Genomic DNA, 14582 nt, shown 5'->3' on the forward strand with positions numbered 1-14582 from the left:
AATCCAAGGCTAATGCTATTTGCAGTGGGACACAAGCATTGCTCCCTACACTTTTCCAGCCACTTTGTCTTTTTTCCTTTGAACATAGCACATTTGTATCATACTTTACTTAAGTTTCACATATTACTTAAAAGAATACAAACTCCTTGAAGACAGATTCATTCATGTTTAATTTCATATCCCTACCCTCAGAGAGCCTTGACCATGGAGAACACTTAGCACAGAGAAGAATGAACCATGGACTAGGGGTCAGGAGGACCAGCTTATAATCCTGCTTTGCCACAGGTCATGAGGATATGAAATGACACTTTAAATAGACCCTTAACTTCCCTGATCCTAGGATTCCATGTTTCTAAAAGGCTGTGGTGGTGACTGTATGACTTTTATTTCTATCCAAATTAAACCCCTGAGTTGTTTGATTTAATAAAGAAATAAATAACTTTAAACATAAGAGAGTTAAAAAAATCCTATCACATCCATCTTTCTCTTTCCATATATTTGAGAGTTTTTTGGCACTTTCAATTTTAAGAAACTATTTCATTAAAAAGTCAAATTTGATCATTATCTTTAGAAAACTGAAAAGTTACAAAGTTTATTTTGACAAACAGCAATTTGAATTCACTTTTTCCAGTAAACAGCCCTCAAAACACTTTCTAAAGGACTCAAAGAATAAGAAAAACATACTAAAATAATAGCAAAAATTAAAAAGGGGTAGTTTAACCTGAAAATGATCTACAACCAATGTATATAAATGAACTGGCCCTGTGATACTTGTTTTCATATTTATAATTTAAATGTGCTTAAGACCTAAGTAATGGTGTAGAGTTGGATGTATTTTTTCTATTGGAGTATAACCATTCATGAATTTGGGGTTACTAAATTCCTTAACAGTGTCCTTTTTCATTTATACATTTTTTTCTATCTCCTCTTCATTTTCTTAACGTCTTTGTATTTGCCATGATTATTGCCTAAACATTTCCTCCATTGCTTATTGTTTTTTGTTTTGTTTTGTTTTGTTTTGTTTTACAGACAGGGTCTTGCTCTGTTGCCCAAGCTGCAGCGCAGTGGAGTGATCATGGCTTACTGCTGCCTCGAACTCCTGGGCTCAAATGATCACCCTGCTTCAGCCTCCCAAGTAATTGTGACTATAGGTGTGTGCCACCATGCCCAGGTAATTTTAAAAGTTATTTTGTAGAGATTGGGTCTCACTGTGTTGCACAGGTTGATCTCAAACTCCTGGCTTGAAGGGATCTCTTGCCTTGGCTTCCCAAAGCACTAGGATTACAGGCATGAGCCACCATGTCTGGCCATGCTTAAAGTGTCTTTAAATTTTTTCTGGCTCCCTTACCAGAAGTGTCCATTATTCAGAACATAAGCCCTTTTTTTTCTTTTTCTTTTTTTTTTTTTTTTTTAAATCTTGGAATTAGACTTGTGTAAGCCCCGGCAATGTGGCCTTTCTTTTCCTTTCTTCTCCTTTTCTTCATTTAGATTGTTGCTAATAGTGAGCATAATACTATGGTTTTGGAATGACCTGTGGATGCCTCTGTGAAGCTTCCACTTTGTTTTCCCCTCCCTCTTTCCTCTTTAATTTCTCTGGTTTCCCAGCTTTTATTCAGCACATAGCTAATGGTTAAGAAATAGTCAATGAGAGGGGCCTAAGATCAGGTTTTTAAGGGGCCTAAGGTCAGATTTCTATACTTACTTAAACTTCTGTTCAATGCTATATCTACTTACCACCACAATTCAAAGACTTCACGCCATCATGTATTTTTATTCCTTAATCTTTCTGTTGTTTTCTTTATCCATACCTGAACATACCTGAAATATGCTTTTCTTTTTTTTTTTTGAGATGGAGTCTCTCACTATCTCCCGGGCTGGAGTGCAGTGGCGTGATCTTGGCCCACTGCAACCTCCGCCTCCCGGGTTCAAGCTCTTCTCCTGTCTCAGCCTCCCAAGTAGCTGGGATTACAGGTGCCCGCCACCACACCCAGCTAATTTTTTGTATTTTTAGTAGAGATGGGGTTTCACTATGTTGGCCAGGCTGGTCTCGAAGTCCTGACCTTGTGATACACCTGCCTCGGCCTCCCAAAGTGCTGGGATTACAGGTGTGAGCCACGGCGCCTGGCTAGAAATATGCTTTTAAATACCTGTTCTCCCTTTTTACTCAAGTAAGAGTTTGAAAACCTGAACTGCATACATATTGGGTGTAGAAAGATAGTAAAAGTATGAATGGGTAATGGATAAACATAATTTTTAGGATTGTTCAGCAAATAATTAATGAATCAAGGTATTATATAAGCTGGTATACAATCTGAATGGCAAATGACTAAATGAGCTGTCATTTCTTAGAAGGTTCTAAAGAGTGTTTTCAAGAAATACTTTTTAGAAGTGTTTCAAATAAAGTAGGCCCATATTCTCTACTTAGGGAAGGATTTGGGGGAGATACAGGCTATGGGTGACTTTATCTTATGTCATAACTCATTATCTAAAGGAAGTCCTTAAATTATCCCTCGGATTTCTCTCTTAGTGTCAATAATGATTAATTTTCTAATTATTTTTCATACATCCAATTTTCTACTTCCTTAATTGTATGTATAATTTTTGGAATTTTCTCTAATTTCTTCAAATATTCTTTTAACTAGCCCTTGAGACACTTGATATAGATATTGTACAGAAAAGAGTTAACGTAGCAGGACTAAGACTGAAATTCTTGGAAAGGGCTGCTTGCAAAGTTGACCTTGGACTGATGTCCGGGAACTCGGATTTGGGAGGGTTCCCATCATTCCCTGAGAAGAGTGGTTCATTGTGCCTAAATTGTACAAATAATGTGCTTTATGCTGAAAGTCTAGTTTCCTTCTGGGAGAAGGGAATCTTGGCAGATGATAGCAAGAAGGGGTCCATGTGACCAGTTCCCACTAAAAACCTTAGGAACTGAGTCTCTAATAAGCTTTCTTGATAGACAGCATTTCACATGTGCTGTCCCAATTCCATCCTGGAGAAATTAAGCATGTCCTGTGTGATTCCATAGGAAGAGGCTCTTGGAAGCTTGCACCTGGCTTCCTCTGAACTCTGTCCATGTGACTTCTCCCTGTCCTTATTCTGCATTGTATCCTTTCACTGTAATAAGTCGTAGCCATGAGAACAGGACAACTCACAGGATGACTGAGTCCTCCTTGTGAATCACCGAATCTGAGGGTAGTCTCGGGAACCCCTGAGACAGATACATATCTAGATAATATAATATCTAAATCATAATACATCTATATAGGTACTGCATACCTTTTAACTTTTATTAGTTATTTTATCTCTTTTTTACAAATTAAACAATAAAGTGTATATTCTTTGTTGTCTGGCTTTTACTCAAATAATGTTGGTTATACTTATGTATATTATTTTGTGTAGTCATAGTTTGCATTCTTTGCTTTAGAGCATGGCATTATGTGAATATGCCCAACTTACTTATCCAATCTACTACTGGTTGTTGCTGGGTTATTTCCAGTTTGTTGCTTTTATAAATAGTGCTGCTATAAATTTTGTACTACATGTTTTTGGGTGTATTAACATACATATTTCTTTGGTGAGTATCCCAGGAATGGAATTGTTGGGACATGGGTTTACTTTCAGTCCATGTTGCTAGACAGTTTTCCAAAGTGGTTGTGCAAATTTATACCCCCACCAGCAGGATGGTAGGAGATTTCCAGTTATTTTACATCCTTCTTAAGACTTGGTATTTTCTACACTTTTTCATTTTACTAATTTTGGTATAGGTGTAGTGGAATCACACTGTGGTTTCAATTTGTATTCTCCTGTTGAGCACCATTTCATAGGTTAATTGATCATTTTGTATTTCCTTTTCTCTTAAGTGCTCAAGTGTTTTCTCCATTTTCTAGTGGATTGTCTCTTGTCGCCTCACTAGTTTTAATAGTTTTTAAATATGTTTTTGATATGCCCTATTTCAGATATATTTATTACAAGTATCTTTTCTCCTCTGTAAATTCTATTTTACTCTCATAATGGCATCTTTTGACAGGAAAGAGGTCTTAAGTAGAATTTATCATTTATTCCTTTTTGTTTAGCATATTTCTATCTCCTGTCTAAGAAATCCTTGCCTATTTTTTTTAAAAAATTGTTTAAATTTTTTTTTCTGGTGGAGGATGGTGGAGTCAATCTTTGACTATTGTAACATCATAAAATATGTTCTATATTCTTCTAAAAACTATATTGTTATAACTCTTATATGTAGCTGTATTTTTTTATATAGTGTGAGTTAGGGGTCAAGATATAATGTCTTCCATATAGATATGGAAAAACTGTCATTTATTGAAAAGGGTACCTTTTCCCCTCTTCCCTACAGTTTTACCTTTGTCATAAAAAATGGTGAACGTGTGTGTGTGCATCTATTACTGGAGTTTCTCTTTCACTGGTCATAATTTTTATTCTTGTGCTATTACCACACTGTCTTAATTACTCTAACTTTATATTGGCCTTGATAACATCCAGGAACTGTATTTTAAGAGTAGCCTTGCATATTCTTATTCTTTTGCATTTCCATTTTGTCTTTAGAATCAGATTGTTATTTTTTTTTAACAGAATTGGGATTTTGATTGCTTTAAATCTACACATTAATGTAGGAGCACTGACATTTTACCAATATTGAATCTTCTAATCCATGAACATGGTGTGCCCTCCCATTAATTTAGGTATTGTTTAATTTCTCTCAATAAGATTTTGTAGTGTTCAGTGTAGAGGTGTAATCTATCTTTCACCAGATATATTCCTACACTAATTTTTAAAGATACATTATAAATGACATCATCTTAAAATACTGTTTTGTTGCTGCTACGCTATTGATTTTTGAATATTGATGATATAACCACCTACCTTTGTGAATTTTTTGCTGAAATGGATTATAAGTTAGTTCCCTTAGGTTGTACCAATTTATGTTTTTCCAGTCTCTTCTAAGTATGTGATTACAGCATTACAAATTAGGTTAGAAACTCTATCCTTTCCACAGTTAACACTGACAGTTTGATGAGTTTATGAATGAATGTCATCACTTCTCTCCTGTAGACGTGGACATAAATGTAAGGTACCTGCAACAGGCTCCTCAGGAAAGAGAGGGTAATAGGTCAGAAATCTTCTCATAAAACAGTTGAATTTCCATAAAAGCAAGATGCTTGAATCATCTTCAGGTCCGTTCCATTTTTTTCCATTTCTCTCTATATCCTAGCATCCCAGTTATCATTCTGTCAAAAATTATTAGACTAGTAATACTCCATATGCAAACAATAATAGTTTGTTACTTTTAAAGCAAAGAAATATTTAACTTCCATCTAACTTGGGGTTGGGATGAAAACAGTGATCATGCACCCTCGAAGGTCCTCAACTCATATCTTTTCTCTTTCGGTGACTTGGCTATTTCTCTAGGAACATGGTGGAGAAGAGTCTACTTATACTAGCAATGAGAGCAGAGAGAGAGGTTCCGGGGTCCAATGTGAAGCGAATTAAGATGAAATAAGTTAGACACAGGGTATTCCAGATATACAGTAGTAATGGGTGAACTGTTGCCAACTTTAAGAATAATTCAAAATGCTGGGAAAAGATGAATGTTGAAAATTGTATGTGTTATTCCTTTTTAATTTCTAGTTCTGATCTTATGCTTGAGAACTATAAAAATATTCAGAGCTATTATTTCTACTTTGACTGTAAAATTTAAAGACATCCACCAATGAAGTCAGAGTTTCTCATTAGCAAAACATGGTACATTCTTATGCTACTTAGTTATGTCCATCCTTATGACACTTGATAGAATTTTAATCTCTCATCATAATGTCCTGCATCCCGAATTTAAGACTTATTATAAGAGGTAATAATAGCTAGATTCTCTTTGGACTCTGTGCTCTAATATATCAACTCATTCATTCTGATTAATTCACTTGAATAGGTCCTTCACATTGAAATGTGAGTACCAGGAAAGCAAAGAAGCTATAGAATATGGTCATAAGAATAGCAGTGATTACAATGAAAAGACAATTTGAGCTAAACTGTCTTCCTATCACAGAATTCAGCTGAAGAAAACTCATTTGAATAAAACTGATATAGACACAGACTAGGATTAAATTTAATTTAATTCACATTAGTTTATAGATTATATTTTTAACTGACTGCTTTGTTACTAAAATAAAGTCTTAGCTTTGGCAAAAGTATTCTATATTAGAATATGAAATATATATCACAATATAAATGCACAGTTAAAGAAATAAAAACAACTCTAGTTATTTAATAAATTTGTCTTAACTCACATATTGCTCTGATACTTTTCATAATTGCAGACAGTACTGTAACTTGTTTGATTAAACGTGAAAGCGGAAGCATCTACCTTACGTTTTGTTCAAATTCAATTACCAACTCAACAAATATTTATTGTATCTAATATGACTCTCACTCTGTATTTGTCCCTGGCATATAGTGATGTATAAGACTATTAAATCAGAGCTTCAAACTTGGCTAAATAATTTTTTTTTGTTTTAGTAAAATGTTTTATTTTCTATTATAAATATGATACTAACATGTAACAATGAACTCTGGCTTCTCCATACAAAATACAACTTTTTCTAAAATAAAGGGGATGTGAAAATAATTTCCAGAGAAAGAGAGAGTGAGTGAGAGAAACACACACTTTGTTCAAGGTACTTTGTCCCAGACTACATTTGGAATGTTTTAAGTTTTCAAAAAAATGAGAAAAAAAGCAACAGACTGTTCCATATGGCCTGAACAGAAAATTTGTGTGGTAAAAGGACACGCTGCAAACTGGAATGTCTTATGGAGGGACACCAGATTTTCCAGAGAACTAAGTTCTTTTCAGCAAAATTGATCTAAATACAAAGGATATTAGGAAAGCAAGGTTCTAGCTCTTCAGTACTCACAACTGACACTGGAAAGGGGGTGGGGGTGGGGGGGCAGGGGAGGGTCTGACTGTAGGGCAGCTGAAACACAGGACTTGCCCATAGGAGTCATCCAGGACTAAGAAAGGTCCTTTCTAGACCCTTTTCATTCAGCCCAGGGATTCCTGGGCAGGGTTGTCCTTCTCACTGAAAGTGGCTTATGTACTGAAAATGCACCTCGTCTGATAGAAGGAAACCTTCACTGAAGCCAGCAAGGGGAGCCTTTCAAACTCCAGAGACTCCTCTATAATATTCTCAGTGCTGTTTCTAACTCTGGTCAGGCAATTTTTAATGTATAATTCATTTTTTATATTGGGAAATACTTTACCTATCTACCTACATATCCACACACAAATTTATAAGAGTAAAGTGCACACATTTTAAATGTACAGTTCGACAGATTTTTACCTACACATGCACCTGTGAAATACTGAACCACTCCTTCACCAGAAGGTTCCTTCATGCCTCTTCCCAGTCATATGATTATGCCATTTTGACTATTAAATGTTTCTTCAAAATGCCCTGTCAGAAAAATTTTTATTTTCATATTGAAAAATTTCACACCAAAGCTGACCATACTTGCATGTTAGTTTAAAATGTAGTCAGGCAATAAGTTGATGTTACTTTAACAAATGTGGTAGTTTTTCTTTTTCATTTCTTTTCTTTTCTTTTTTTTTTCCTTTTGAGACATAGTCTCACTCTGTCACCCAGGCTGGAGTGCAGTGGTACAATCATAGCTCACTGCAGCCTCAAATTCCTAGGCTGAAGCAATCTTCCCATCTTCCAAGTAGCTGGAGCTACAGGCACAAGTCACCACGCCTGGCTAATTTTTTTTAGCTTTTGTAGAAACAGGGTTAGCTTTTCAAATGTGGAAAAAATGCTAAATGTTCAGAGAAGAAAATATATTAGACCAGGGCAGAAACATTAAAAAACAAGCAAACAAAAAACCCTTAGTTTCTCCCCTGTCCTAGCAATCTCGATCACGAAAATTTAGTTTTGTTTTTATACATATTTCATTCATAACTGTCTAACATAAGTTATGTCCCTCTTAAGTACAAAATTATTAGTATAATGATAAGATAGTTAACACATGTACTGTTTATAATATGTTAAGCACTATTTATGCACTTCATATATATTTTATTTTATTATTTTAGAGACAGGGTCTCACTCTGTCACCCAGGTTGGAGTACAGTGGCACGATCATAGCTTAACGTAAACTGGAACTTCTGGGCTTAAGCGATGCTCTCGCTTCAGCCTCCCAAGTACCTGGGACCACAGGTGAGCTCCATCAAGCCTGGCTAACATTTTTTTTTTTTTTTTTTTTTAATTTTCAGTAGAAACAGGGTCTTGCTATTTTGCCCAAGCTGATATCAAACTCTTGGCCTCAAGCTATCCTCTCACTTTGGCGTTGCAAAGTGCCAGGAGCCACCGTGTCTGGCCTATATATGTTATTTTAATCCTCACAACAATAAGAAGGTGTAGGTACTCTATTATTTAATTTTTGGAATGAGGGTTTACATAAGTTTCTCAATACTAAAAAATTCCTAAGGGACACAGTCAATATTTGAACTCAGAGAGTGTAAGGCCAGAGTCCTTTCTCTTACTCACTATACCACACCACACTGCATTCCTGAGATCCAGAAGTGTAGCAGAGCTAGATTATTAGACAAATAATGGACTATTTTTTACCACTTCAAAGTTTCTGTCAATTATTCTATGCCACATGGTAAGACTGTTTCCAGGATCTCAATCCTCCTATAGTTTAAATATCATGTGATATTTGTCATTTTTTAAATTTGTATCGAGAGAGAGATAAAAGGACACAAACATCTCAGGCAAGAGCAAATAATGAAATAACTGAATAAAAAAGTTATGTTAGGATAATATATAGCTACCATTTCTCAGTTACAGAAACATAGCATGACATGTCTAAAGAACTTCAGAGGTCAATGTGGGACCCTTTTACAATTTTGGTTCTACTTTTAATCTGGAAAAACACAGGTGATATAGACCTAAATGCTTTCTTCTATTATCTTTTAAAAATTTCAACTCTCGTTCCTGATCAGTAAGCTAAATTTTTAAAATAAAAACCTTACACATCATATGTATCTGTGTATATTTTCTCTTTAAGAATTGCTTTTTTAAATAAAAACTATCAAAAGGAATCTTCATAAGTGAATTGAAAAAGTATATTTTTTTCTCTTCCATAAAGCTTCTTTATTATTCACAAGTGTCAAGGAGAAAGTCTTTCTTTATTGCCTTACAAATCAGGAGTAAAGCACAAATGCTGATTGAGCAGACTGATGATTAGATGGAGAAAACTGATGAAAGGAAAGATGCCAGTACAAACAGAATATGGCCATTCATTTTTACCCCAAATGAACCAACTACTGGACACAAATGTGGGTCTGCTAATTCCGGCAGCAAACCACCCAAAGAACCAACCCTTTGAGGAGGCCCACGTCTGCATGCAGACAGCTTTTTCATGTTTCTCTTGCTAGAATACACCAAGTAGCAATTTCTCCTTTGTTGGCACAATCAAGTAACTCTTAAATGAAGAATTAAAAACACAGAGAATGTAGGAGACTTTCCCCCACTTGGAACTCTAAATACTCATTCAAAGATGCAAATGTTTTCTCTTGTCAAAGAAACTAGGCAGCTAAGCCATAATATGCCAGGTCAGCAGGAATTGCCCTGGCTATGAGCTAGCTATCTCAGATCTGATTTCTCAGAATAAGTTTTAAAAAAAGTAAATGATCTTCAAGCTAACTGCACTACTGATGAAGATATGGACTAATCTCTATCCCTATAATCTTATGTAAACATGAATTAGCTTGGTTCTTTTTATGTTTGATTGTCTACAATGGAAAGTAATAGAGGTTTTTAAACAAGCAACTTCCAATTCTGTGAAGAAAGTCATTGGTAGCTTGATGGGGATGGCACTGAATCTATAAATTACCTTGGGCAGTATGGCCATTTTCACGATATTGATTCTTCCTACCCATGAGCAAGGAATGTTCTTCCATTTGTTTGTATCCTCTTTTATTTCATTGAGCAGTGGTTTGTAGTTCTCCTTGAAGAGGTGCTTCACATCCCTTGTAAGTTGGATTCCTAGGTATTTTATTCTCTTTGAAGCAATTGTGAATGGGAGTTCACTCATGATTTGGCTCTCTGTTTGTCTGTTGTTGGTGTATAAGAATGCTTGTGATTTTTGTACATTGATTTTGTATCCTGAGACTTTGCTGAAGTTGCTTATCAGCTTAAGGAGATTTTGGGCTGAGACGATGGGGTTTTCTAGATAAACAATCATGTCGTCTGCAAACAGGGACAATTTGACTTCCTCTTTTCCTAATTGAATACCCTTTATTTCCTTCTCCTGCCTGATGACTTTCTTCACAGAATTGGAAAAAACTACTTCAAAGTTCATATGGAACCAAAAGAGAGCCCGCATCGCCAAGTCAATCCTAAGCCAAAAGAACAAAGCTGGAGGCATCACACTACCTGACTTCAAACTATACTACAAGGCTACAGTAACCAAAACAGCATGGTACTGGTACCAAAACAGAAATATAGATCAATGGAACAGAACAGAGCCCTCAGAAATAACGCCGCTTACCTACAACTATCTGATCTTTGACAAACCTGAGAAAAACAAGCAATGGGGAAAGGATTCCCTATTTAATAAATGGTGCTGGGAAAACTGGCTAGCCATATGTAGAAAGCTGAAACTGGATCCCTTCCTTACACCTTATACAAAAATCAATTCAAGATGGATTAAAGATTTAAACGTTAGACCTAAAACCAGAAAAACCCTAGAAGAAAACCTAGGCATTACCATTCAGGACATAGGCGTGGGCAAGGACTTCATGTCCAAAACACCAAAAGCAATGGCAACAAAAGACAAAATTGACAAATGGGATCTAATTAAACTAAAGAGCTTCTGCACAGCAAAAGAAACTACCATCAGAGTGAATAGGCAACCTACAACATGGGAGAAAATTTTCGCAACCTACTCATCTGACAAAGGGCTAATATCCAGAATCTACAGTGAACTCAAACAAATTTACAAGAAAAAAACAAACAACCCCATCAAAAAGTGGGCGAAGGACATGAACAGGCACTTCTCAAAAGAAGACATTTATGCAGCCAAAAAACACATGAAAAAATGCTCATCATCACTGGCCATCAGAGAAATGCAAATCAAAACCACTATGAGATATCATCTCACCCCAGTTAGAATGGCAATCATTAAAAAGTCAGGAAACAACAGGTGCTGGAGAGGATGTGGAGAAATAGGAACACTTTTACACTGTTGGTGGGACTGTAAACTAGTTCAACCATTGTGGAAGTCAGTGTGGCGATTCCTCAGGGATCTAGAACTAGAAATACCATTTGACCCAGCCATCCCATTACTTGGTATATACCCAAAGGACTATAAATCATGCTGCTATAAAGACACATGCACACGTATGTTTATTGCGGCATTATTCACAATAGCAAAGACTTGGAACCAACCCAAATGTCCAACAATGATAGACTGGATTAAGAAAATGTGGCACATATACACCATGGAATACTATGCAGCCATAAAAAATGATGAGTTCATATCCTTTGTAGGGACATGGATGAAATTGGAAACCATCATTCTCAGTAAACTATCGCAAGAACAAAAAACGAAACACCGCATATTCTCACTCATAGGTGGGAATTGAACAATGAGATCACATGGACACAGGAAGGGGAATATCATACTCTGGGGACTGTGGTGGGGAGGGGGGAGGGGGGAGGGATAGCATTGGGAGATATACCTAATGCTAGATGACGAGTTAGTGGGTGCAGCGCACCAGCATGGCACATGTATACATATGTAACTAACCTGCACAATGTGCACATGTACCCGAAAACTTAAAGTATAATAAAAAAAAAAATAAAATAAACAAGCAACTTGCTATTTTCATCTGCTATTGCTGACCCTTTCCTAAGATATTGGTTGATCAGCAGCACAAGATCTTTCAGACACTAAATGGCAGAAATAAGCCCTTCTAAGGTTTTCTAGATCTTTCCTGTTATCATAACAAGATTCCTTCAGTCAAGTACTAGAGGATGGGAAGTAGCACCCCATTAGTTGTTAAAGACACCCAAATGAGTCACAGAACTAACTATAACAGAAATGTCATTTTTAGCCCTGAAGCAGGGAACAAAGTCCTTCCATTTTAGAAAGGGGGTGAGAGTAGTTAAAACAAGCAAAAAAAGCAAACCTCTTACCTTTTGTAGCAATGCGTACACACTGGGTTTTAGTTTCCTGATAGAGTAAAAATGAAAAAAAAAAAGAGTCAACGTACAGATAATGTTTCCTGTTTCATAAACTATAATTATTATGAAGATCCATCTGGGGTCATAAAAAGGGATTATAAACAACAGAATTTTAATATTAAGAAAACTTTAAAAAATATGCCTCCCTAGGGATACTTAAAAATCTAAAGTAAGAACTTTGAAAAATATTTTAGTTTTTATAGAGATGTAAATATTTGTTTTTACCTTGCAATGAAACAGGTTAGTTTGTGACAAGTAGTATAACATTCTATTTTCATGTATAGTGCTTCGTAAACTATCAGAATAATGTACTTGCAAAGCTAATAAAAATCAGGTCCAAATATAAATTTAATCTTCATCTGAAAACTGTAGACTCAGACCAAAGCTGAACATTACATACTTTCATTTGGATCCTAGCATGACTAAAAAGCTAAATGATAGCAGTTAGAAAGATCATCAAAACATTACATCATAGTTACGGTGTAATTTATCTGTTCTTTCTTTCTTTTAATTTAGCTATTAGGAGTTAAATGTTTCTCAGCATACATAATTTTCCTCCTCTTGCTAGACAGAGCGGGTATACAAAGTAGAAGCAGTAGGAAAGGACAAGAAAAAATATGATTATTTTTAACGCTGTCAGGTGGCAGTAGGAGATACATGTCCCTGCCAGCTACTTTTGGCCCCACTCTTCCTCCTCTAGGACTTAATTGAGTCAGCGTACATCCCTGAATACATAAGAGGTGAGAAAAGGTATCAAAGCCAGTGAACAAACCAGAGGCGATCTGTTTGCAAGATGCATTTATAACTCTATCTTGAGTAGTTCTATATGTTGATAATTTATAAGAGTTTATAATTTCCACTTAAGCATTTTTTATTTTTTTATTTTTAAATTAAAATAAAGCAGTGAGGGGGGAATTAGTAATTAAAAATAAAATATTGCACTTCTATTACTTGTGGCCTGAGACCTTCATGGTAACCTGCAAGAGATTATTTCACATTCCCATAAAGGCCCCAAAGGATTTTCATTTCTTAAAAGCAATTGCTGTTTAACTTTCTAATGGCATTACCAATCTCTACTTGTAGAAGTCACATCAACTTTAAAACTCTTTGCCAAGATAACTGTGAAATATATTGTTGCTATTCTGTACTTTGATTAAACCACAGTGCAGATATATTAACAATTGGAAGAGAAAATTCATATCAAAAAGCTTTTAAAGAATGCAGAGAAAATCCTTTATAAGTAACAGACATTCATTAACACTCCTCTGGTATAATAGACCAAATAACCAAAGTTAATTTGGAACCTCTCTAAAGATCAAAACCCTCACACAAAACTATGCTTCCTACTCAATGCTATATTATACCCAGAATGGACTAATAACTTCCATAGTGTTCTGTTTTTATAGTAGCCCAGTTGTAACAGTGGTATGGAATGATATGTAGGCAGAAAGTGGACATTGGACTACTCTCTAAAGACCCCAGTTCTTTAAAGGTAAACGAGAAGAGCATCTTCAACCATGAGCAGCCTCTGACTCTGGAGCACATCTTAGAAGATGCTGTGGCCTTTTTCTTTGCTACCTACAAGCCAAGCATATAGGCAAGCAAACAACAAAGCTTTGATTCAAAAGCAGCCAATCAATACCCAAAGCTCTCACGGCCCCTGCAGAAATGCAAAAGGATTGTTATGTCTTCCAATTAAACTCTTCTAAGATATAATATGACTGATGTAATTGTATATCATGTATCACTCCCAGGTGCTCACCTTAGGGACTCAATTACATAAACCCAGCAATTTCCTATATGGCTTCAAGTCTATTAAAATGTCATCATTCTATTGGATTTTAAATTGTGAAAATTTCTATCCTCAACATTTGTCTTCCCTCTATCTCTGTCTGCCAATAAATAAATAAATAAATAAAAATAAGTTTTAGGAAAGAAAATCTTCCAAAGAGAACAGCATGAGGCATGAAAGGCCAGGTTGTTTTCTCACATACGGAACTGCCGGTCGTTTCTAATGTCCTGTTGTGTTTTCCTCTTCAATATTCATTTGGGATCAGCAGCAGTGTTCAAAAACAACTGTGTCCAAAATGGGAAAAGGAGGGGCAACCAGGGAAACAGAGAGCAGCCTTCTGTAATGGCTCAGCAGCCAGTCATCGCCAGGCTGCCTTTTGTTTAGGTTCAGTCAGATATACCACAGGCGCCCTATTACTTTGTAATCAGAGGATTGTTACTTGTTATTTACTATTTGGCTTGAAAACCCTGAAAAGTTTATAAGGTTTTATTAGCCTGCTGTGGAACACGCATTCTGTTTATCCTGCAGTA

At 35.8% G+C, this 14582-nt stretch overlaps 1 protein-coding gene across 13 annotated transcripts in view; it reads right to left on the reverse strand.

Annotated features, from left to right (window-relative positions):
* The window catches only part of PTPRK (protein tyrosine phosphatase receptor type K), a 559129-nt gene that overhangs the window by 90295 nt on the left and 454252 nt on the right, over positions 1–14582 (reverse strand). For all 13 annotated transcript variants that reach the window (XM_009451976.4, XM_063813453.1, XM_054686295.1 and 10 more), the window contains exon 13: positions 12213–12249. In XM_009451976.4, coding sequence (XP_009450251.2) covers positions 12213–12249 — 37 coding nt within the window. The remainder of the gene's footprint in view (positions 1–12212; positions 12250–14582) is intronic.

This window comes from Pan troglodytes, chromosome 5 (genome assembly GCF_028858775.2).
Source record: "Pan troglodytes isolate AG18354 chromosome 5, NHGRI_mPanTro3-v2.0_pri, whole genome shotgun sequence".
In the NCBI taxonomy this organism is placed as follows: Eukaryota; Metazoa; Chordata; class Mammalia; order Primates; family Hominidae; genus Pan; species Pan troglodytes.